Genomic DNA, 24,425 nt, shown 5'->3' on the forward strand with positions numbered 1-24,425 from the left:
GGCTGAGCATGCTGAGATTTGAGGCTCCTGTACTACATGGAACTGGCACCAGGGGGCAGCACAGCATGCGAGAAACAGCACTGGGGGAGAATGCACACCAGGCAGGCTGAAGCTGCAACTGCACCCCAGCTCTCCCCTCCCTAATAAAATTACAGGCGGCCACCTGGTGAACGATCCCGTCCCAGAATCGATCTGTGTACAGGGGGCAGAGCTCCTGTTAACTCTGAGCTCCTCGTCAGCTGTACTGTAATCTGCACATTAGAAGGAGGCAGGAGGCCAGCACACCATAAGAAACAGCAAGTCTAGGGTTAAAAGGGCCCCCAGGAGCAGTCAGCCAATATGAATACTGTCATGTACTACCTGTGTGACTTGAGAAGTTACTAAATGCCTCTGAGCCTCAGTTTCCCCATCTGTAAAGTAGGGATAATAATTATGCTTTACCTACTACAAAAATGAAATGACTGCCCTGGCCAGTGTGTTCAGTGGTTAGAGCGTCGACCTGAGCACCAGAGGGTCACAGGTTTGATTCCTGTCAAGGGCACATACCTGGGTTGCAGGTTCGATCCCCACCCCAGTAGGGGTGTGTGTGGGAGGCAACAAATTGATGTATCGCTCTCACATGGATGTTTCTCTCTTCCTCCCCCTTTTCTCCCCTCTACTTCCCCCTCCCTTCCACGCTCTCTAAAAATCCATGGAAAAATATCCTCACTCCTCAGGTGAGGATTAAAAAAAAAAGGTGAAATGACTTCCTATGCGTCAGGCACTGTTCTAAGTGCTTTTCTTATCAGTAAATAAGCATTTATTACCGTGTTTCTGGCATTGTCCAGGGAGATGCCCTATTTGATAAGCACAAGCTTACTGAGACCATCCAAAAAACATATCTTGCTTTGGCCCCATTCTCACTAATAACTTCTAATTATAATTTGGCTCCCATTGCCAAGTGTTAATTTTTGTGTTACCTGTTTCCTGTGAACCTGGCAGGTGGACCTGTCCCCACTGCCTGCCCCCAATCAGACTGCTGCTATGTGCACCGACCAGCAGAGCTGAGAACTAGACTGGTGTGGCGGGGGACCACACAGAAATACGGCCACTGTGGGGGTGCTCGCTTGAGGAACAATCTGCCCTTCTGCTCTTGGTCTGCCTGAGTAACATGGGCAGGGCGCTGACACGCTTTCAAAGGCTGGCAGCTCTACTTCTTCCAGAGAGAGCCGTCCTAGAGAAGATGCGGGGCTTCCTCCTGGTGCTGAGGGGGGCACTGCTGAGGGAGGGAGGCTACGTAAAATGAACACGACAGTTTTCTTTGGGGATTATCCCCCTGGTTTTACTGCATGAATTTCAGGATCTTCCAAACATGGGTGTTTATCTCTTTCTTTCTTCTTAGGCATTTCCTGGGACTTTAAGCCCAGCCCTGCATTCTCCCTTTGGGCAATTCCAGGACAAACCGAGAGGCAACAGTCACCATAACAGGATCCCTCCCCAGCAACCACAGGGCTAAGGAGACTGGTTACTGCTACGCACCTTCCTAACTGTGTGGCACAGGTGCCTCAACACTGCAGTGACTTCTGAGAGGGGGTCAAATATGTGAATTTAATACTGACCACTGATATCACAGAAGGAATGAAAATGTAGCTGGAGCAGTTTGCATGCTATTAGAATAAGGCATAGCTGGTTCTCCTAGGAGGACGGAGATTATAGTAATACTAGAGGCCCGGTGCACAAAAATTTGTGCACTGGGGGGGGGGGGGGTCCCCTAGCCCGGCCTGTGCCCTCTCACAGTCTGGGACCCCTCGAGAGGTAATGACCTGCTGGCTTAGGCCTGCTCCTGGGTGGCAGAGGGCAGGCCCAATCCCTAAGTGCAGCCCTTGGTCAGGCTCAGAGCAGGGCCGATTGGGGAGTTGGGGCGCCACCCCGTCATGCACAGAGCAGGGCGGATTGGGAGGTTGCAATGCCACCTTCAGTCACTTTCAGGGTAGGCTGATTGGGGGGTTGGGGCACCGCCCCGTTACACTCAAGGCAGGGTCGATGGGGAGGTTGCGGCGCCACCCCCTGTCACGCACAGAGCAGGGCCGATCAGGGGGTTGGGGCGCTGCCCCCTGTCACTCACAGAGCAGGGCCCATCAGGGGGTTGAGGAGCTCCCCCCTGTCACTCACAGAGCAGGGCCCATCAGGGGGTTGAGGAGCTCCCCTCTGTCACTCACAGAGTAGGGCCGATAGGGGAGCTGGGGCACCGCCTCCTGTCACACACAGAGCAGGGCGGATTAGGGGGTTGGGGTGCTGCACCCTGTCACACTCAGGGCAGGGCCAATGGGGAGGTTATGGCTCTACCCTGTCACACACAGAGCAGGGCCCGTGGGGGCAGGGTTGGGGCCCCGCACCCTGTCACACACAGAGCAGGGCCGATCAGGGGGTTGGTGCGCTGCACCCTGTCAAACACAGAGCCGCAGGGCAATCGGGGGATTGGGGAGCTCCCCGTATCAGGCACAGAGCAGGGCTGATCAGGGGGTTTGGGCGCTGCCCCCTGTCACGCTGATCCCGGTGCCGGGAGGCATATTACCCTTTTACTATATAGGATAGAGGCCTGGTGCATGGGTGGGGGCCGGCTGGTTTGCCCTAAGGGTGTCCTGGATCAGGGTGGGGGTCCCCACTGGGGTGCCTGGCCAGGCTGGCTGAGGGGCTGAGGGCTGTTTTCCCGCTGGCAGTTGACTAAAAGCTCCCAACCGCTCCTTGTTTTCTTTTTCTTTTTTTTTTTTTTATTCTGGGCCAGCTTTAGCTCTGAGGCCTCGCTGCTGAAAACATGGATACAATGTTGCGGTCCGGGGCTGACTGAAAGCCGGTTTTGTTTAGCTTCTTATTTGCAACATAGTAATAGTTGCTTAGAGTTGCAGTTGAGAGTCCGGCAAGTGAGGCGGGGAACGTTGCAGTCTGCAGTCCCTGGAGGAAGCAAGCCTCCCTGCTCACTTCCAGCTGCCTGGCTGCCGGCCGCCATCTTGGCTGACAGTTAATTTGCATAAGGATACACTGATTAGCCAATGGGAAGGGTAGTGGTCGTACGCCAATTACCATGTTTCTCTTTTATTAGTGTAGATGCCTTCCAATGGAATAAAAATGTGAGAATTCTTGCTAAAACTATGGACTATTTTTTTTAAAACACCTCTCTCCTGTGATGACCTAATGACCCTCATGATCCACATATCCATCTTATTTGGAGAAAAGTGCATCCCATTGGTACACAAATACGCTGGCATATGCATGGATTCTTTCTCAAAGGACAGACAAGAAATGGGATGGGGCTTATGTAATCAGGGTGAGAGACTTACTTTCATTACATATTCTTTTTGTTGTTGTTAATCCTCACCTGAGGTTATTTTTTCATCGATTTTTTTTTAAGGGAGATTGGAAGACAGAGGGAAAGTCAGAGAGAAACATCAATGTGAGAAACACATCGATTGGTTGCCTCCTGCATGAGCACTGACCAGGGCCCAGGCCGGGAAGGAGCCTGCAACCAACCCTGTGGTCTGCAGGCCAACGCTCTATCTACTGAGTAAAACTGGCTAGGGCCATTACATATTCTTTTGTACTTTTTGGGCTTTTTCTATCTGCATGTATAACCAATTCAAATAATAATGCCAATAATTATTGTATTGTTGCTACTGTTAAGAAAACTAGAAAAAAAGTCAGCAGATTGGGCTGAAAGTGGATTTACCACAGTGCATGAACGTCACAGTAATTAACCCCATTCCAAAGTTGGGTTCAACAGATCTGCTAGTGGGGATCAAAATGGAACAGCAACTGGGGAAGAGCAAGAACATCATGGAAATGTTGTGATGATAAGTGCCAAATGTGAAAGCTCTTTAGAAAGCACAAGGGCTGTTATTTTATCGTGTAAGTCCTCAGCACTCCTTCAACTCTATTCTCTGATTTCTCACAGAAACTCTTGAGTTTGGTAGGATGGGTATTACTGGGGCATTTTACAGCTGAAATTCAGCAGAATTTTTGCTCAGAGAGGTTAAGTCACCTGGATCAAGTCTTACAGCTACATAAAGACTGAAGCCAACCAGGTATCACAATAAAAACCAGCAGCTACGGAGAAACTCAAAGGCTACTGCCATGGGTGCCGACCTGGAGGCCACAGAACCAAACAGGAAAGTGACCCAGAGCTGAGGACTAACCTGCAAGATCATAGAGTTCAGTGTCGGAGGCACTGGCCAAAGCTTCTTCCAGTTCTGGATCAAGGGTCACTTTTTCTTCTTTACGCGTTTCCACGGGCTTTTCTTTGGGGATAAAGACTCTCCCTTTAAGTCAGAAGAAAAACAAAAACCATTGTGTGGGCTGCTTATTGCAGGGGAAGCGGGCCCACCAGAGAATGCAGCTCTGGCTGTTAAGAGCCGAGTCATTAGGCCGTTGCACATCCAACCGGGATGCCTTAATTGCTGGGATAATGCCATTATCAATAATCCACAATTAGAAGGGAGGAAGGTCAGAGGAGGAATCCTGCATTCTACAGCACTGACATCCAAGGACTACAGTCCTTAACCACAGAGAGAAACGGCTTCTACCTCCCTCCTTTCCATTGATCAGCAGCACTGCCCTTAGACCCGGGCAAAGGGCGGCCCTGCCGTGGACCCCAACTTTAAAGAGCTCAGCTCTGGTCTCCTCTGGCTGCACGCCGCCCCCCCCCCCCCCCTTCCCGCCCTCACACACACATACCATTTCTGCCCCACCAAGGGAAGAATCATGGGACAAAGGGACATTCCCACTGAGAACAGAGGCTGCCTGCTAGACCCTGGGATTCTTTGCCAAGAGCCCTGAGCCTGCTTCCAGGGCCTGCATGAATCCCTTCTCCATGCCCACGCTCCTGAATGCAGGTCACACTGCTGGGATGTACACGCCCAGGCCAAGGGGAGGCAGTGGTGGATGAATATGAATGAAGCTTGGATATGTAAGCAGAGGTGTCAACCATATGCATTTGAGGTCCTGGCAGAGAAGGACAGACATCCCTGGGTAGAACTCTTGGAAGTCCAAGAGTACTGGCCTACGTATACTTGTAGGATATAACATATTTTAACAGTTTGTTAACGTTTAAGTATTTGTTTCTTTAAAAAAAAAAAGGCACTTAGACTTCTGTTTGTGTTCTTGTCTTGGACCCTGCAAATATTCGGACCAGATTCATCCAAATGGCCCCGGGATTCCTAAGGGACAAGTGTGATCATCCAGAGTTTTCCTCTCACCAACTGAGATGATAGACCAGCAGGATGTTCTATCTAGGATCACGTGACTAGGTAGTGATCTGGGACGCAGCCACCTCTCTACAGCATACCAAAGTCAGCCTGATTTAAAAGAAAATAAGCAGGGCTGGCGTACTCAGAGACGTGGGGGTCTGGGCAGTAGGGCTCTCTGTGCTTCCCACGTGCACATTCTCTGCCACCATCTCCCACCTTACCCTGTTCAATCGAATTACATTCATTTTGCCCCTACTCACTTCTGAATATGCCAATATCTGCAACACCCCAACCCACCCCCGCGCTGCCCAAACCTCTGGACTAATAATCACACAGCCGGGAGGATGTGAATACAGCCAGGCCAGCACACCCACATCCCACATGGGCTTATAAAGGTGAAGCCAAGACACACTGGGGCCACCACAGCGATACCCCAGACCTACTCATACTCTTCCCAATTCCTCCTGCTTTGACTCTTGGTTTCTCTCTTTTTTGGAGCTGCTTTTACTTCTTGGCATGATCTCTGAAATTGGTCTCCTCCATGGTGATCTTTAGAGTTCCCTAAAGACTCACCTTCCATTCCTTCTCCCCTTTGTCCCCTGGGGTAGAACAGACAGCTGGCTTCAGCTTCAGCCAATTAGGACCCAAGTTCCTTCTAGGTCTCCTTGGCTAGTCTGGCCTCCCCTACTCCCATGGGAAAGGCAAGGGGAAACCCAAAGTCAGTATGTCTCCCTCATGAAAACTCTCCAGGAGGCGTCCCTGGTTACAGGGGCTTTACACTTCCTGGTGGTTCACCAGATCCTCAAATGGTTGGACAAGGAAACAGGGGCCAGGTAGAGCTGGGCACCCCAAAGAGGGCCCACTCCTTATGGTCAGGCCAAGGTATCCTGGCCACAGGTCTCTATCTTTGACCACTATATAAGGGGCCATATTTCCAAGAAGGGAAGAAAGCACACTGGGAAACAAAACAGGAGAATGGCCAGAAGAGAGGTGGGGCGGGAAAATCAACCAGTCAATAGCATCTTAGACACCGGGGCTATTCCTGACTTAATTTTCATAGTATCTGCAGCCTGAAGCACTGTCTTTCTGGCTCGGATGATCTCGGGTCCAGAGTCAAAATCGAATTTCTAAGTAATCCTGGTACTGTTCAGGGTCCCTCCCAACACTGTTGCACAGCTGGCCCACAGCTATTGGCATTCAGGACAACTGCTGCTGCACAGCCATTCCTTGGGCTCCAACCATATAAGTTCTCAGTGAAAAAAACTACACTAGAGAATTAAATGTAGCTCAGGCACACGGCCTTCAGAACTGAGGTGTGCCACCCCTCTCCTGAGGCCCTCACTATAGCCCCCCACGGCTTCCCGAGCACCCACTGGTCCTTCCCGGGGGCCTGTAGACTCCCCCACCTCACCTTCATCCCTCTGCTCTGTGTGGAAAACTCGTTTTTTTTTTCGCTCAACTGTGTTGCTTCTCAACCTTCTCCTAAGCTACCTGTGCAGCTGTATTCCCCTCTTGTATCCCCATTTGTAACTCAGACTGCTCCTGCACCCCTAGTTCCCCCGTGAACCATCTGTAAGTTGATCTGGATCGAGAGGGGAATTTACCACAGCTCCTCCTCAAACCTCTACTCTGAGAACAGAACACAACAGTTTTCCTCTTGTTATTCAGTCACTACCCTAATACTGGACGTTAACAGGAATTTTATTGAAAATTTGACATTAAATAATTTACTTTTTATTTCACAATTAAATTAGTTCAATAGCAACTATGTTACCATAGAAAGAGTTTATATTTCTACGGTAATCCTTGGTAATTTGTCACTGTTCACCTTTACTTTCTTAATCAAATAACATCATCCACGGTGCGTGACCCGTCAAACATGCCTGGTTCAGAGGAGAGCTGGGGCGCAGTATAAGCGGAGGCAGCACTGCTGTGACTCATGCCAGCAGGGGAGCTGTGTTCCCACCCCCACAGAAGCTCAGAAATGGCATTCATTCGAGTCCATATTTATCGAGTGCCTCCCCGTGTCAGCTTCTGTGCCAGGATGCAAGAGAGACACAACCCCACCGTGGAGATCTCAATCTTATGTGGAAAACAAGCAAAACCAAAAACAAATAAACAAAGGATAAACACTGTCATGGGGCTGTGAACGTAACAAATGAGTGTCAGGGCAGAAAGAAAAGGTCTATTTTAGACAGAGGGAAAGCTGGAGGCCTGGGCATTTAAGCTGAGACTTAGAAAGCAAAAAATGGAGATGTGGGTCAGAGGGAAGAGTCCAAGAGAAGACCCTGAGATGGGAAAAAAAAACTCGGGCAGGTTCGGGGAACTGAATGAAGATATTGGGGCTGAGGCTTAGTGAGGGAAGGCTGTCAGAGAGGTGGGCAGGGAGAACTCTCCCGGGACTATGAGAAGCACAGTAAGGATTTGGGGTTTTAAGCAGGGAAGCAGCATGATCTGATTTGTGTTTTTAAAAGACTGTGGTAGCCCTGGCTGGTGTGGCTCAGTTGGCTGGGCATTGTCCTGTGCACTGAAGGATTGCTGGGTTGATTCCCAGTTAGGGCACATGCTGGGGTTATGGGCTCGATCCCTGGTGGGGGCTGTGCAGGAGGCAGTTGATCGATGTTTGAGATGTTTTTCTTTCTCCCTCTCTTTCTAAAAATCAATTAAAAAAATATATATATATTTTAGACTGTGGTCGCCATGAGATTATCAATGATTTTATTAGTACCCATGGGCCCAAGGTACCGTCTGTAGCTGAAGAACCTGGACAGGTGAGTGATATCCACTTTTTCCTCCAAAGGGCTCAGTTGAGAGCTAAGAAGGAAGATTTTCCTGTCTTGAGTCTGTCGTGCCTATCTCACAGCCTTCCCAGGTCTATCACAGTGTTTCTCTCACTAGACCACAGGCTCTTTGAGGGCAGGGCAGGGTCTTACTCACTGTGGTCCCAGCACCTGACACTCGACTCTGCACAGAGGAGGTCAATGCTGAATGAATGATTTACTGCACTACCCCTTAAGGCAACGTCTAGGAACATAGCCAATGCCTAGACATGGAGTAGACTTCTGCACTGGGTAAGGCCCTGGCCTGAGAGCATTCACGCTTATGGGACCTTCTCTTAGGCACAACTCTACTTCCTACTCCCAAAACTTTCTTTGGGAGTTAAGAATTCTTTTTTTACAGAACTAATTTGAGTACCACCACACTCAAAGTATTCATTTAATTAGCCTCCATGCTGCTTTTTTACTTAGTTAATAAACTTTATTTTGGGGAGCAGTTTTTAGGCTCATAGGGGAAAGCACTGAGAGTTCCCATATACCCCTTAGCCCCACACTGCCAACCTCCCCCTCTATTGATATCCCACAGCAGAGTCGTACATCTGCTACAACCAATGAGCCTACACTGACATCACCCAAAGCTTAGTTTACATTAGAGCTCACTCTGGGGGGTGTACATTCTATGGGTCTGGACAAATGTCTACACTGACATGTATCCATCAGCCGTGATTCTTTTAAACACTGATCCAATTATGGGCTTATTTCCCATTCCCAGGCCAGTTCCCTGGCTTGACCTTCCAGGACATACATTAGGAGCACCTCTGTCCCAAGAGGCGCCACCTGCGGTCCTTACCTTTCTTTTCTCCAGTGAAAGGCACAACGTCTTCCCTGTCCTTCTGTTCCAAAGCCTCCTTCTCCAGGTACATGAGGAGGTGCTCGCGGTCAAAGGGGCCGGTGGCTGCTTTCTGTGTCTGGTCTTTCTGTCGGAATCCAGCTGGTAGCAGGGCACTCTGGTAAGACAGAGGTGTGAGCAGGAAGGAAGGTGCCTGCCCAACTGATACCCTGTGACCCTCCCTCCTCTGCTGCACATGGGGGAGGTGTGAGCTAAGGGTGGGGTTCTTTGGCACCTGAGGCCCTACCTGCTCTAATATCCTGCGCTGAGGAGAAGAGGGCTCCCGAAGGCAGGCAGCACGCACACGTGGCTGGAGCAGCTTCTGGGACTCCTGCAGCTGCCTTCTAGAACGTGACAGCACAAGGCCGGCCGCCCTCCGCAGCCTCATAGATCCCACTTAGGTTTGGCCACGTCTGCACCCAAGGTGCTCCCAGGCAGTCATATGGAGATTCTACACAGGAGCCGATATGGCTATTCTCTCTTATTTCCAACCCTTCTCCTGGGGAACCGGCCAAGCAGGTAAGCGAACATTATGGTACCTGCTTGATTAAGCTTAGAGACTCCTTCCTTAAGTTTAAACAATAAATCAGAATACTTATATTTTTAAAAGTAGATACAGTATCCAAAGTACCTGCCACATCAGATGATCATACAAATAATTTTTAGTGACATTTTTATTTATAGTGAAACCATTATTTTGGATGCCACTGATTCTAAGTTTAAGCTAATACCAGCAGGTCTGAAGGAAACACTATAACAAGTTAGTTAGCTTTTCAAGAGCCCATAAACATATTAATGTACTTGATAATATCAAGAGCATTGCTCCACTTAAGTGTATTTGATATTATGGTCAGTTGTTCTAATCTACCTATTGTTGTAGGATCACCAAGGATTTCAAGTTATTTATACATTTTTTTTTAAAAAAAGATTTTTTATTGATTTTTTAGAGAGAGAAAAGGAGAGGGAGAGAGAGAGAAATAGCAATGTGAGAGTGAAACATCAATTGACTGCCTCCTGCACACCCCCTACCGGGGATTGAGCCTGCAACCTGGGCATGTGCCCTGACCTGGAATCAAACTGGCAGCCTTTCGGCGCACAGGATGATGCCCAATCAACTGAGCCACACCGGCCAGGGCTATACATTTTAAATAAACTAGATACAGAAAAGATCTGCCTTTGGGGTTAAAGACCTGGTTTAAATATCATCTCTGACATTTACTAGTATGGGATCTTAGGTAAATTACTTCTCCTAGTTTATCCCCTCATTTATGAAATGGGGATAATACACTTTACCTAAGGGGCTTTTATGTCCAGCAGAATGTGTGATTCACAGAAGAAACTCGGTAAGATTTGTTCCTTTTCTCTCTTCCCTTCTTTTCATCCAAGTCAGACTAGTCTTTCATCAATCAATGGAAACTACTTTTCCCCATTTACATTAAACTTGTTTTTGAGAAATCATATTACAGATTGTGGTTACTGAGATTCTCCATAAATTTCGAAGAGTAAGTGACTCAGGACCAATCAGGGAAGAACACAGAATTCGCATTTGGAGCTAAGGGATTTCTACACCATTATTTAAGGACATGCCACGCCATTTATCCGGGACTATCATTAACCACGCTGCTTCAGTTCCAGGTCACTAACCTCGGGATCTAGGTCATCAAGAACATTTTCCAAGTGTTTCAATTCCTCTTCTGAGAGTTTTCCAAGAAGCTCATCTTCATCAATGTTCTTATATTTCTCCAACTCTTTTTGAAAAGGGAGCGCCATGGTTTCTCAGATGCCCTTCTCATGGGCTGCGAACATTTAAATGGGCCAGCGTCCTGAGACCTCAGAATGCCACTAATAAGAAAGAAACACTGTTATCTCCTTTCTGCAAACAGGATTTATTAACAGGAGACAGGGCTATGCTATCTGCCAGTGGAGTCTCTCTATTGGACAAATAATTCAACAAAAAAGGTGATATTTCCTTCATTTGTAGAGCAACCTGACCACTTACAAAGTATTTTCATGTATATTATTTTACTTACTTAGATCTTTACAGCAACCTGGAAAAAAAGCCTGGACAGATATTAATAACCGATTTTACAGATAATGAGGTGAAAAGTGGCCAAGTGCTTTGCTTCAGGCTCCAGAACTGGGATGTGCCTGGCCTTCTGATTCCCAGGGTAATGAGTGCCTTCCCACTATACTACTCTGCCTCCTCCAGCTTTCCACAGAACACAGTGAAGAACAATGCACCAATTGTACGGCAGTTGTGAGCAGCACACTTGTGTCTTTTCAGAGAAAGAGTAATGTGAAGAATACAAAATGGGGTTCATTCAGAAAGAGAGTTTGGAACATCCATGTGAGAAAGCATTGTCCAGCAGCTCCCCTGCCATTAGTCTAAGGAGATTCTAAAATCCTGGCTGCATGCTCACCCTCTCCACTGTTCTCCTCTCTGTTCCTCTTTCCTCCTCTCCCATTCTCTTTTAGTCCTATTTCCTTTTTGTTTCCTGGGTCATCCTGCTCAATTCTTTACATTCCTAGTCCATTCCTCTTTCAATCCCCGCTTTTTATACCACCTCACCCCTAAACTTCCACGCACAGTGAAATTTTTACTCATCCCTTCTTCTTCACAGAGGATTTTACAGGTATTCCCTTGAAAGATAATACCGCATTCAGGAAATAACAACGTACTCAATTGATTGTGTTTCTCCTTAGGAAGTAATACTATCTGTCAGATCTTTCAAGGCAATTAATATTTGCTGTATGCCCACTAATTACCAGGCAGCGTTCTAGAAAACAGGAATACAAAGGCAAACAAGATGTGACCCTTCCCCAAGGAGACCACAGCTCAGTGAGACACACAAATAGGATAAGTGTTATAACAAAACTAATGTATAAAGTAAGTTTAAAACATATAAGGAGATAATTATTGGATAAAGGGATCTAGGGTTTGAGGGGACACTGGGAAAAAGAGGTTGAGTTTGAAACTTTAAGGAAGAGGTCATAGAGGTCAGAGGGTAGACATGAGTGGGGAAGGCTCATTCTTAGGAAAAAGGAACAGTGTAAACAAAGGCACAAAGGTGAGAAAGTACATGGTAAGTTGGTGAATGCTTGTGTGTCTTGAGGGGAGAGTTGCCGGGAGGGAAGAGGAAAGACAAGGAAGACATCCGTGAAGGGCCTTCTCTATATGCCTTGCCTAGGAACCCGGGCTTTATTCTGTTGGGAGATAAGGAGCCATTCCAAAATTTTAAAGTAGAGGAATGATCTGAGAAGCCCTGTTTTTGATAAGATACTTCAAACAGTAAGAATGAAAAATGGTTTGGCATGGAAAGAATGTTGTTTCCCTCTCCTTATTAATTCAACTATTTACCATATTCAAGTTTGTGGTTTTCTATTTGTGTCATTTCCATATATAATGTAACTCTCTTTCCCTTTCATAAGCCCACCTTCTTTTAATTTCAATGGTTATATTCCAGTAAAGACAAAACAAAATTCATCCCACTAAAGTCAGAGAAACCAACTACACTATATATACTTTGTTCTGGTCCCAGCTACCATCAATTTACTGTGTGACTGTGGACAAGGATCTCAATCAGCCAGGCTCTTAGCCATCAAACAAACTGGTTAAACTACCTTACCTACGGATTCTAAGATGAACAGTTTCCCACAATATAACATTCTGAAATTGACATTTATCTTACAATTGATGGCTCTCAACCACTGACACAGCAGCAGTCAAGAAAGACTTGTCACAGCCTACATATGCATAAATATCAAAAGCACCAGCTTCAAAACGAGCAGAATAGGTGTCAGGGATTTGGAAAACAATTCCAGGGACTCTTTAAAACCTAGTGGGGAGGAAGTGGGAGACGTGGCGACTCAAGTTTATTTAGCAACACTCCCAAAGGAAGGTCCAGATTAGGCCAGTTCATATAATTACAGAATGGTTTAAGACCCAACATCAATGACTTTTATAAAATTACCATTTTTGATGGCAAAGAGGAGGTACTGGGTGGAAACAAAACAGACATTGATGACTATGAGTCAAAAGTGATTCAAAAAGTTGGGATCTGAACATGAAGTTTTAAGAATATCAGCCAATTCATTTCACTTGCGTTTTCCCTTTTTATGTTGCACAGGGATGGTATGCTATTTTAAAAATCTGTGTATGTTCAGAGCAGCTTTATTTGAAACAGACAAAAGCTGCAAACAACCTGAGTGGTCATTAGTAGGTGGATGGATTAACAAAGTGTGGTATGTCCACATAATGGAATCTACTCAGAAATGAAAACAAATGAGCAATTGCTACACATGATGATATGGATGAACCTCAAAATAATTATACTGAATGAGAGAAGCCAGACCTAAAGGAATGTATATGGTATAATTACATTTATCTAAAATTCTAGAATATGTAGACTGATCTATATGACAGAAAGCAAATCAGTAGTTGCTTACAGATTGAAGGGAGGTAGGGAGAGACAGGGGGAGGAATTACAAAGGGGGCAAGTATCACATGATCTCATTCATTTGTGGAATATAACATAATCTGATGAACAAAAATAAATCCAGAGAGACAGAAACATCAAACAGACCGTCAAACCTCAGAGGGAAGGCAGGGGAGGATGGGCGGGGGAGGGGATGGGGCGGGGTGGGTTAAGAGATAAACCAAAGAACTTGCATGCATATAAGCATAACCAAAGGACAAAGACAATAGGGGGGTGAAGGCCTGGGCTGGAAGGAGGGGTGGGCTAGCGGGAATAAAGGGAATATATGTAATACTTTCAACAACAAGAATTAAAAAAAAAAGGTACAGATTAGTAGGTACAGAATAGTCATGGGGATATAAAGTACAGCATAGGAAATATAGCCAGCAATATTATAATGACTATGTATGGTGTTAGATGGTACTAGATTTATCAGGATGATCACTTTGTAAGTTATATAAATGTCCAATCACTGGGTGGTGCACCTGAAACTATACTGTACCTTAACTCTAATTAAAAAATAAAAATATATTATAAAAAAAGAGGCAATTTGGGGTTATGAACTACCTTGATTGTGCTGATAGTGTCACAGATGCATGCGTATGTCAAAACATATCAAACAGTATACACTTTAAATATGTGCAATTTATTGTATGTCAATTAAAAGACTTCAAAAATCTGGGTGTAAGGCTAAAATAGCTTTTTCAATAAAGTAAAAATTGTATATTTAAGAAGGCATGTACCATATTTTAATCTTTCCTTAGTGGCACATAAAATACTCATGTGTTTACAATAGGCAGCATCTTAACATGGATAAGATTCTACTTGTATTGCTATTCCAGGACTCTACGACTATACCCTAACTCATCAACTTCCCCGGAAACAGATTTGCTCTCCTGATTTTCTAGATCGTACCATTAATCTACCAGTCAGACACTTCCTTCCATGTCCAGTTGGTTAGCCCTCTTGTAGAATCTTACTGCACTGTACTTTTCACACCATCCCTTCCTGTCATTCTTGTTTCAGACTTTTGTTCCGCTGGGCCTGGACTACTCTAATTGCATCTTGAAAGGTTTCTGTTCTTCCCTCTAAGACACCCAAAGCACCACGGTCAGATCATCTTTCTTAACACTGCTAAGAAGCCACTACCCCGTGGAGGACTTACAGTGGCTCCTTCTTCTCTATAGAAAAACATTCAGTTTAGCATTTAAAGCTTCCATAACTCGGCTTTGATCTGTGCTTCTTGTTTTCATTACTTTCCTAGGGAGCCCTCCAATCCAGTCAAAATGGTTTGTTTATTCACTCTAAATTGTAGGCAGAATAATGCCCCCCTAAAGATGCCCACATGCTAATCCCCCGGAACCTGGGAATGTTACTTACATGGCAAAGAGACCAGTGTGATTAAATACAAATTTTTTAACTGGGGAGGTTATCCTGGATTATCTGGGTGGGCTCCACTAATCACAAGGACTCTTAAAAGAAGAAAGAAGAAAGCAGGAGTCAGAGAACAAGATGTGACCACAGAAGCAGATGCAATTGTCTTGAAGGTGGAGGAAGGGGCAGAGAGGGGGGCTCTAGAGAAACTGGAAAAGACAAGGAAGTGGGTTTTCCCCAGAGCCTTCAGGAAGGAATGCACTGATTTTGGCCTGATGAAACCTGCTTTGGACTTCTAGCTCCCCAAACTGTAAGATAATAAATTTGTGTTGTTTTAAGCCACCAAATTTGTGACAGCAGCAATAAGAAATTCACTTCCATTTTCCCACGTACTTGTTCCGGATTATCTTGTTTACCCCTCCACATCCACTCCCCACCCTGCTCTGTGCCCCAGGAAGATGATGTATTTACACAGCATCGGTGGCTTCCTTGCGCTCTGGCTTTTGCTTGGCCAATAGGAGGCAAGCACAGGAAACTGGAGGGCAGGGGGAGAGGGGAGGAAAGTGGGCCCGGAGGCCACGTCTCCTATCAGGCAGCCTTCTCTGTAGTCCTTGGGGTGGTGAAGGATCTCTCTGTGGCTAGGGCCAGATTTCTGCTGTATTCGATTCCTTAAACCCTCCCCACATCTTTGTAAATAGCCTCTTTATTAAAATTCCTTCTAATCATTCAGTTTGAGTGTGTCCTCTGTTTTTTATTGGGATCTTGGCTGATATAGTAATATTACTTGGAATGTCCTCCTTTGTCCTCATGGCTTATCCATGTGCTCTGGCTTAGATTCCAGCTCTGGGACCACAGACTGTCAGAGCTGACTGAGGCCTTAAAGATCACCCCGTCCAGCAGCATAGATGGCTTTCCTCCTACTTCTCTGATCACTCCATCTCAGTCTCTTTTTTAATATATATATTTTTTATTGATTTCAGAAAGGAAGGGAGGGGGAGATAGAAACATTAATGATGAGAGGGAATCATTGATTGGCTGCCTCCTGAAACCTGGGCATGTGCCCTGAATGGGAATTGAACCAGTGATCTCTTGGTTCCTAGGTTGACACTCAACCACTGAGTAACACTGGCCGGGCTATTCGGTCTCTTTTGACAATTCTTCTTCCTCCACCTTAAATACTGGCAGGCTACAAGGTTCTGTCTTAGAACTTGTTTTCTCACACTACACATTTTCCCTGGGGGAACTCATCTCCTCCAAAGTTTTAATTATTACCCATACCCCAAAGATCCCCAAATCTGTATCTTTGTTTTAGACTTTGATCCTGAGGACTAGATTTATATATTTCTTTTTCTTTAAAAAAATATGTTTTTATTGATTTCAGAGAGAGGAAGGGAGAGGGAGAGAGATAAAATCATTAGTGATAAGAGAGAATCATTGATTGACTGCCTCTTGCAAGCCCTCTACTGCAGATCGGATCAAGTCTGCAACCCGGGCATGTGCCCTGGCTGGGAATAGAAATGTGACCTCCTGGTACATGGGTCGATGCTCAACCACTGAGCCACACCAGCTGGGCGAGATTTATATATTTCCAACTGTTGAACTGACATCTCTACTTGGCTGCTTCAGGCTTCTCAGATGTCAGAAGTACTCTCATCATCTTTCCTTCCAGATAGCTTCTCCTCCTCTAGAATTTTTAACTTCAGGAGGTTGGCCCCGAAACCAGGGAGTCATTCTTGATACCTTGTCTTCCTTGTCTCCTCTCCACCCATCAATCACCAAATCCTTTCTTTATCTAAATCTGTTAAGAACCCACCTACTTCACTCTACCTCACTGACCGGATCATCCCTCTTACCCCTTTGATCTATTCGAAATACAAATGACCAAAGTGATTTTTTTAAACATCTCTGCTCTAGTTATTAAAATACGCCAGAGGCTTCCCGTTGCCTGGAGGATACAGTTCAGATTCACAGTCTGGCCTCTGTCATCCTCACTCCCCCCTCTTCGCCCTCCTCCCCCCACACACACATCTCCTCCTGGCTCCAGCCTCCTGGACCACTTCCAGTTCCTGGATCATGCCTTATGTTGTTTGCTCAGAGCACTCCTACCCCCTCCTCCGCCGCTCACTGCTGTCTTATTCATCTTCGAGTCTCAATGCAAGCTTCAACTCCTCAGAGAGGCCTTGTTCGGACCCCCAGGCAAGGTCTGAGTTACTCTCCATCCCCGTGGCATAGCCCTCAGTCAGAGCTTTCCTGGACTTTATTGAAATTGCTTATCTTATCTTTGTCTTCCTTGCTTATCTTTGTGAGGGTGGGGACTTCAGTCACTGTTGTAATCCTGGCTCTCAGCACAGGTCTTGAACCAGAGTAGCATCCAACAAATATTGTGCAACAAATGTCTAATGAAGGAAATGAGCTGAGAGAGGTGAAGTGACCCACTGGTCCAGAGCTCATTCCTATATCCACTGCTTCCACCCTGTCATGGAATTTTCTGAGACCACATAAGCCCATAGAAGTTGCTCTGCTTCCTCAACTCGAATCGCCTATGTTAACAATTTGCTGTTCATTCCTTGCTCTGCCATTATCTTTTCATGTATGTTACATCTGTGGTTCTCTCTCCGAATACACCACAAACTCTAAGATGACAGGGACAATATCAAAATTCTTTATATTCTTTCTCCAGCTCAGGTTTGCATATTCATTCAACAAATATCTATTGAAAGCCCGTGTTTGCCAGACGCTGCTGGGACAACAGGAGCAAATAAAACAGATGATAGCCTATGCCCCAAATGAGCTTATGGCTTAGCAGTGAGAGAGACAATTAATTAAGTAGTTACAATAATATGTTTTTTAAAAATATTTTCATTGATTTTTAGAGAAAGAAGAAGGGAGAGGGAGAAGGAGAGAGGAAGAGAGGGAGAGAAGGAGAGAGGGAGAGAAACATCAATGTGAGAGCACAACATGGACCAAGCCCACAACCCAGGCATGTGCCCTGACTGGGAATCAAACCACCAACCTTTTGGTGCATGGGATGACACCCAACCAACTGAGCTACACCAGCCAGGGCTACAATCATATGTTAACACTATGGAACAGTACCTGGTAAAACTGCATTTGTTGTGTCAATGTACCAAGGGATCGCAAAGCCAGAGGGGAAAAAAAATAAAAGGTGCATCCTCTTGGAGTACAACTTTGAGTTGAAGATTTGGGGGAAAGCTAGTTATTATTTTTTAGTAACAAATACAGATATACTATGGAGAAGAGTGCAGCATTCACATAGCCTTTAAAATCAAGTCGCAGATTTCTGGCTCATGGCTGACCTGCTTTAGCCCCACCCAGGCCCAGAAGGTTCATATTTATCCTCTCCTCCTGTTAGTGATGCCACAGTGGAAAGTTTGCAAAGCACTGCCACGGCCTCACCTCCGGAAGAGTGTCTGTCCCATGGCAAGCGCTCGACATGCAACAAGATACTAATGTGCACCCTGGAATGAACAAGGCCAAATACAGCTTCAGGAGTCCAGGTGGGCACACACACTGAGCCAAGTCAGGAAAATGGAAAGCAGGCGAAAGAATGCCTTGGGCTCTCAGGTAACTCTTGCTATTACCTAAAGGTACAAGCCCTGAGAAAGAAATCAAGGAGTGTGGCTTTCTTTGCTTTTCTTTCTACTACCTTCTTTGTGTAACTGTGGTATGGAAAAGGAAAATCAGATACAACACGAAGTGTCCAACCTTTGGCCCTGCCTATATGCAAAGATGTATAACCAAAGCCAAAACATGCCTCACACAGATTGTCAAACTGCAGCAGGAAGGCCGGGGAGGGTTTGGGGGGCAGGAGGGAGGCGGGTAAGAGATCAACCGAAGGACTTGTATGCATGCATATGAGCATAACCAATGGACATAAGACACTGGGGGATAGGGGAAGCCGGGGTATTGTCAAGGGCGGGGAAAAAAAAAAGACACATATGTAATACCCTTTGTAATGCTTTAAGCAAAAAATAAAATTAAAAAAAAAAAGCCAAAACAAGCAGCCCTATTTATTAAAATCAATCCAAACCAGAGAGTAATTTTTACAAAAGAACAAACAAAAACTACTCATAAAAACCTAGTGAAGAGTTTTTTAAATGGGGAAAACAGTGTCACAAGTTGCTTCAGAGTACATACCTACCTAGGAAAGACACAAAGGACTGCTCATGAAAAGGACAGACCACTCTGGGGCGGGGGAGGGGGGGGGGGGCCCGTGTTGATTGGAGAAGGGGGATTAGGTCTTCAACTGTATTGGCAATGATTTAATCTCAAGTGGGGATAGTCGGTACGGGAGAAGTTGTTATTTTTTATCACACATCTTCAATATTTCATAATAATTTTTACTAGAGCCAATCTGTACAAGAGCCAAATCTACATTTCCTAAGACAAATAAATTAGAATAAAATCAGCATACCTACATATCCTCTAATAAAACTTGAATTGATCTTACATATTTAATTCCTTTCTAGCTGTGGTAAATACAAAGATGTGTACAAAACACATAGCCTGTGCTTTGGAATCTAGCTATTTTAAGATGGCATAGTCATCTCTTTATTTACCTATTATGTTATTAATATCCCCCAATTTTTATTTCTTTTTTAAAAACAACCAAATGGCTTCTGCCATATTCTAGAATATTCTTGCAGGAGATAAAGGACAGAGAAGAGGTTGGGATAAGGAGGAATTTCAGGCCAAAAATGTGACAAGGCAATTGGAGGGAACAAGCTGAAAGGGGGATGAAGAGTTTGTATCTGAGACTATTTGTTCTTAACTTGCCAATCTTACAACACAAAACTTAGCATAGCTCAAACTGTGCTTTAAAAGTCTCCTTTTAAAAAAATGTGCCCTCCAGTGACCACCCCCCTCCAGGTTCAGAAGATGGAAGACTAAAAGCATGAGCCCTGGAGTCAACCAGCCCTGGGTTTAATGGTTATAGATCCATGAATGGGTGACAAATCTGAGCCTCTGTTTCTTTCTCTACAAAACGAGCAAAAACCAGTACTCTCTCAGAAGGTGGAGATGATGCTAAATGTGATCCTGTGTGTACTAGGTTCAGAGTCTACAGCATGCAAAGCCTCAGTCAAAACCATTTCTCATCTGTCCGTGGTCTGGGAATAATCTTCTATTTGAGGTATCTGTTCCTTCTGTTATCCCTGTCAGGATCTGTTGAATATAGAGAGGCAGCATCCTATAAGAGCGCTGAGTCAGTGTTGCCAGGTGTAGCAAGCCACCATGTGTAGGCTTTCGAAAATATGAGATAGGTTTCCACCTGGGTAGGAAGTAGCCAAGAAACTTCTTGGCTGTAGCAGAAGCTCTTTAGCATGAAAGTCTTGCTGTCTGCCCAGACTGCCACCTGGTTTCTCATTCTCTTGTCAGGTTCTACTCTCTGCTGCTGCCTTTCCCCTTTGTCTGGCCCTATTGTCCCGTCTGCTGGGGAGTCCCTGTTTCTACCTCCTTGCATTCTACTTGAGTATCTGTGTCATTTTAGTTTTTAACTGCCTATTGGTGCTAGCCATGCCTTCTCCTATTGCCTGCAGGAAGTTATGAGCTTTTCAATTTCTGACTGACTGGCATTATGGCTTCCCTACTTTTTGTCTTTTGACTCACTTCTGCCTGCTTATGTAGTTTTTGACCCACCTATCTGGCCTCTTTCTCTGGCATCTGTATCTCAGGGTTTGACCAATGCTTTGTTATGACTTATGGGTATTGTGTGGACCTTGACTCACGAATGCTTACCAAGTGATCCAAAATACTTAGCAACTGGTATGGACTGGGCAGTCAGAATGGTTGTCAGCTATACACAACAGAGATGGTCTTCCTTGCATATACTGGCAGAACAGCAGCCCTGCTCACTAGACACTGGACCCCTCCATCGACTCTGATGAGAGGCCTCCTGTTTCTTTCTTAGGACTGGTGCCTCAGATTTGCTTCTTACTCCTATGTCCAGACTTGGCATGGCTAGCCTTTTGCCCTGTTTCATGAACTCCTGTTATCCAGAGTACTAGAGGCGATCTTCACATTCCCACTCTATTCAACTGTCACCAGGGAAATCCAGGATACTGGCAAAACACATGAAAGAGATGCCAAAACAGGAGGGCAAAACTTAAAAATAGGAATATATATATTTCAAGGATAGCAAAAATATCATTGTAACAAAAGGTTCTGTTCAGGCACATGAAGAAGGTAATCAATCGATGTGTTTCTCTCACATCGATGTTTCCCTGTCTTTCCCTCTCTCTTCCACTCTCCCTAAAAATCAATGGAAAAATATCACTGGGTGAGGATTAACAAACAAACAAACAAACAAACAAAAGTTATTTCTGTTTTCTTGGTCTGGAAATAGGAAGTCTCTTTTGCACATGCCTTCTATGAACCTTTCTGAACTACTTGTAGTCTATAAGGAAACATTTGATTGTAAGTGATCTACAAACAAAGGGAATGAAAGGAAACCCTACAACTTCTGTTCTATCAAAAAGCTGCATGTTTTTCCCCCAACACTTCCCTAACTCAAAATAAAAAGAGCCACCACCTGGGATGTCCTTCTATATTACACAGATCTCGAGCATAGAGAGGAAAGGGACAGTATTTCAAGATGGTTCTTGGGTAGGGCTAGAATTTCTAAGGTTTGGGAATTATTAATATTTGAGGTTAGAGTTAGGAGATGGGGAGTCCTAAGACAATGATTGATAGTAGCCAAAATAAACCAAAAAAGGGAACTTTCCCTGACCCCACTCATACCTGCAATAGGATTTCAATGTTGGGAACTTGAAGCCACAGATTTACTATGAGTTCCCCACAGCTTCACTGCAGCTGTCTGTCACCAACCCCACAGCCCTCCACAGTGCTTTCTCCTTATTTATTTATTTTATTAATATCCCCCATTTTTTTATTTAAAGAGTTTCAATCTACCAAAAGACAAAAGATAATACAGTAAGTACCTGTATACCACTGTCGTTGACTCACCAAATGTCATCACTTTGCTGCATTTCTGAGCTTGCTCCCTCACTCTTAGACCTTTTTTCCTGAGCCAGCTGAAAGTTGCAGATGTCATAACACTGCCTCTAACACCCACATCTCAAAAGAATAAGCGCAGTGTCCTACGCAACCACAGCACCACTACTGCACCTAAGGAAATTAAAAGTAATTCCATAATATTATCTAATATTCAGTCCATATTCAACTTTCCCCAATTGTCACCAAATAATCTTATTTATGAATGTATGTATGTATTTATTTATTTATTTATTTATTAGAGAGAGTGGAAGAGAGAGGGAAAGACAGAGAAACATCAATGTGAGAGAAACACATTGATTGGTTGCCTCCTGCACACGCCCTGACCAGGGCCGGGGCCGGGGAGGAACCTGCAATTGAGGTATGTGCCCTTTGACGGGAATCGAACCTGGGACCCTTTGGTCTGCGGGATGACACTCTATCCGCTGAGCCAAACCGGCTAGGGCCAAATCATCTTTTATAGCCATTTTTTCCCTGATCTAGGATCCCAAGTTCACACACCCGAACTGGTTGTCACATCACTTGAGTATTTTAATCTACCACACTCCCCCTTCCTCCAGTCTTTTTGGCAAGAACACTCCATAGTGAAGTTATGGCCTTACTGCATCTGACAGGAGACCCATTCTAGGTACCGGTAAGCCTGATCATTAGGTTAAGGTGATAACCTCCTCCTCTCTCCCCTGGAAGGGCACAGGTTTCCTAGGTAACCTCTGGTGAGATACTTTGAAATAATCTGAGAATCCTGTTTTCCAACAACCTTTTGCTCAGAGGTTTAGTACCATGGATGAGTCCTTGTCTGAATCAGTTATGGCAGGGTTGGCATTGCACTGCTTTTCTGGCTCTCTCGTGCCTTCTATTGTGTAGTATTTGTTATTCACATAAATCCACCAGCACCTGTCCTCTGTTTCCTCAGTGTATATTGTCTCTGGTTACTTCCTGCTGGGCTTTCTCCCCACAGCCTTACTGACCACGTCTACCCCTGCTGTCTCACCCTGACCTCACCTTCAGCAAATAAAAAACGAACATAACATGTTGCGTACAAAATTTACAGTAATCTACAAAAATTTAAAAAATGGTTACACATATTTATTGGGTTAAAGAGAATAGATAGAGGAAATCACTTTTTTAAAAGATTAGATGGCCTAAGCCCTAACAATCTTTGCTCCTCACTAGGGTAACGCCACTTGTTCTGTCACAATCAGGCTTTCGTGATGGTGCTGAACAGAGCATCCTCATCTCTTCAGTTCCCTGATATGAGAGTCCTGGGAGAACAGAGGTTTAGAAATCATTTACCCAGACCTCCCATTTTACATGGAGGAAGAGGCTCAGAGAGGTGAAGGGACTAGCCCAGAGTCCCTCAGCTTCTTAGAGCCAGGACAAGAACCCATCTTAAAAGCTCCTGCTCCGATGTTCTTTTCATTCCCTTTCCCAGTGCCTCGTGATTCAGATGTTTGAAGGGCAGGATGAAGCCGTACCATTTCCTTGCTACTTTGCATTTGGCCTGCATCACCTTTGGATACTTTAAATAACAATTCCCATGAGAAGAATTTTATTAATATTTTATTATTATTATGGCATTTAAAAATCAATCTGAATTTCTGCACGTCAACGGGAAATTTAAGAAGACTCAAGGGAGCACATGCTACCATTTCTTTAACCAGGAAAAATAGAAGGGTCCCGAGGACCTGCATCAGGCCGCTCTCTGAAAGCTGAAACGCCTGTGGGTGACAGCTCCGGAGATCTTAGAAAAGGACGCTAGCAGGGGTCCACCCTTCCCCGTTGCCCAAGGTAACGGTGCAGTGAGAGGCGATGCAGGGAGAGGCGCAAATCGGGCTCCAGGAGCTTGTCAAACGTTCACAGGAGAGGAGAAAGTGGGAAACAAAGCCCAGGGTGGAAAAACCCAGCACCGCAGCCCGGGGAGGGCAGGAGACCGCGCCCTCACTGCAGCGGCACGGCGGCTGCAGAGGCTGCGGAGCCGCAGTGCAAGGCGTGGGACCCTGCCTCCCGCCCGCGTAGCCCGGTGCAGCGCTCTCCTCAGCGTAGCCCCGCGCAGCCCGCGGGGCCGGGAGGCACGAGGCTGCCCCGCTCTCCGCGCCCAGCCGGTCGGCTGAGCGCCGACGCCACGGAGCATCCTCCAGCTGCAGGAGGGCGCGGCCATCCCCGCGCCACGGACCGGGGCTGCACACCGCGCCTGGTCCCGGCTGGCCCTCACCCAGCCCCTGCGCGCTCACCCGTTCGTGCGTCCATCCCGGAGCCGGCGGTGCGAGCCGTCAGTCAGCTCGGAATAGCGGGGCCACTAGCAGGGCGCGCCGTGGCCAGGCGGGCGCGCGATCAACAGGCGGCTCCCGGCCGGCGGGCACGGCGCCCGGCGCGCGGCAGCAGCGGAGCAGGCTGGGAAGCGTAGTTCCAGCGGCGCGCCGCGGCCGCGCGGAGGCGAGACCCCCTGCCTGGTCCCCGCCGCCCGGGGCTCTCCATTCCCTCCCTCCCCTGCGTTTTCTCCCGGGTTCTGCGCCCGAATCCCATAAGCGCTCTGCAGGCGAGGACAGCCACAGCCTTGGGGAAAAGCTGTGCAGGCTCTTTGAGAAGCTAGGGCTACAGATAGGGAGGGTGGCAAGGGCTCTTCAAGCTTGTGGGGAGCTGTTGGGTGAGTGAGCATCTT

General features: G+C 46.0%; 1 protein-coding gene across 6 annotated transcripts in view; it reads right to left on the bottom strand.

The window, feature by feature from the left end:
- The window catches only part of TMOD2 (tropomodulin 2), a 58,100-nt gene extending 34,007 nt beyond the window's left edge, over positions 1 to 24,093 (bottom strand). For all 6 annotated transcript variants that reach the window (XR_011472424.1, XM_070422799.1, XM_070422830.1 and 3 more), the window contains exons 1-4: positions 23,998 to 24,093; positions 10,530 to 10,727; positions 8,847 to 9,003; positions 4,170 to 4,292 (exon numbers count right to left, since the gene is read on the bottom strand). Coding sequence is in view for 5 of the 6 variants with exons in the window: in XM_070422799.1 (XP_070278900.1) it covers positions 4,170 to 4,292; positions 8,847 to 9,003; positions 10,530 to 10,655 (406 nt within the window). In the remaining variant the exon portion in view is untranslated. The remainder of the gene's footprint in view (positions 1 to 4,169; positions 4,293 to 8,846; positions 9,004 to 10,529; positions 10,728 to 23,997) is intronic.
- Between the last annotated feature and the right edge of the window lie 332 nt (positions 24,094 to 24,425).

Source organism: Myotis yumanensis, unplaced genomic scaffold (assembly GCF_028538775.1).
Source record: "Myotis yumanensis isolate MYYU_CA2020_CCGP unplaced genomic scaffold, mMyoYum1.0.hap1 SCAF_1, whole genome shotgun sequence".
NCBI classification, from domain to species: Eukaryota; Metazoa; Chordata; class Mammalia; order Chiroptera; family Vespertilionidae; genus Myotis; species Myotis yumanensis.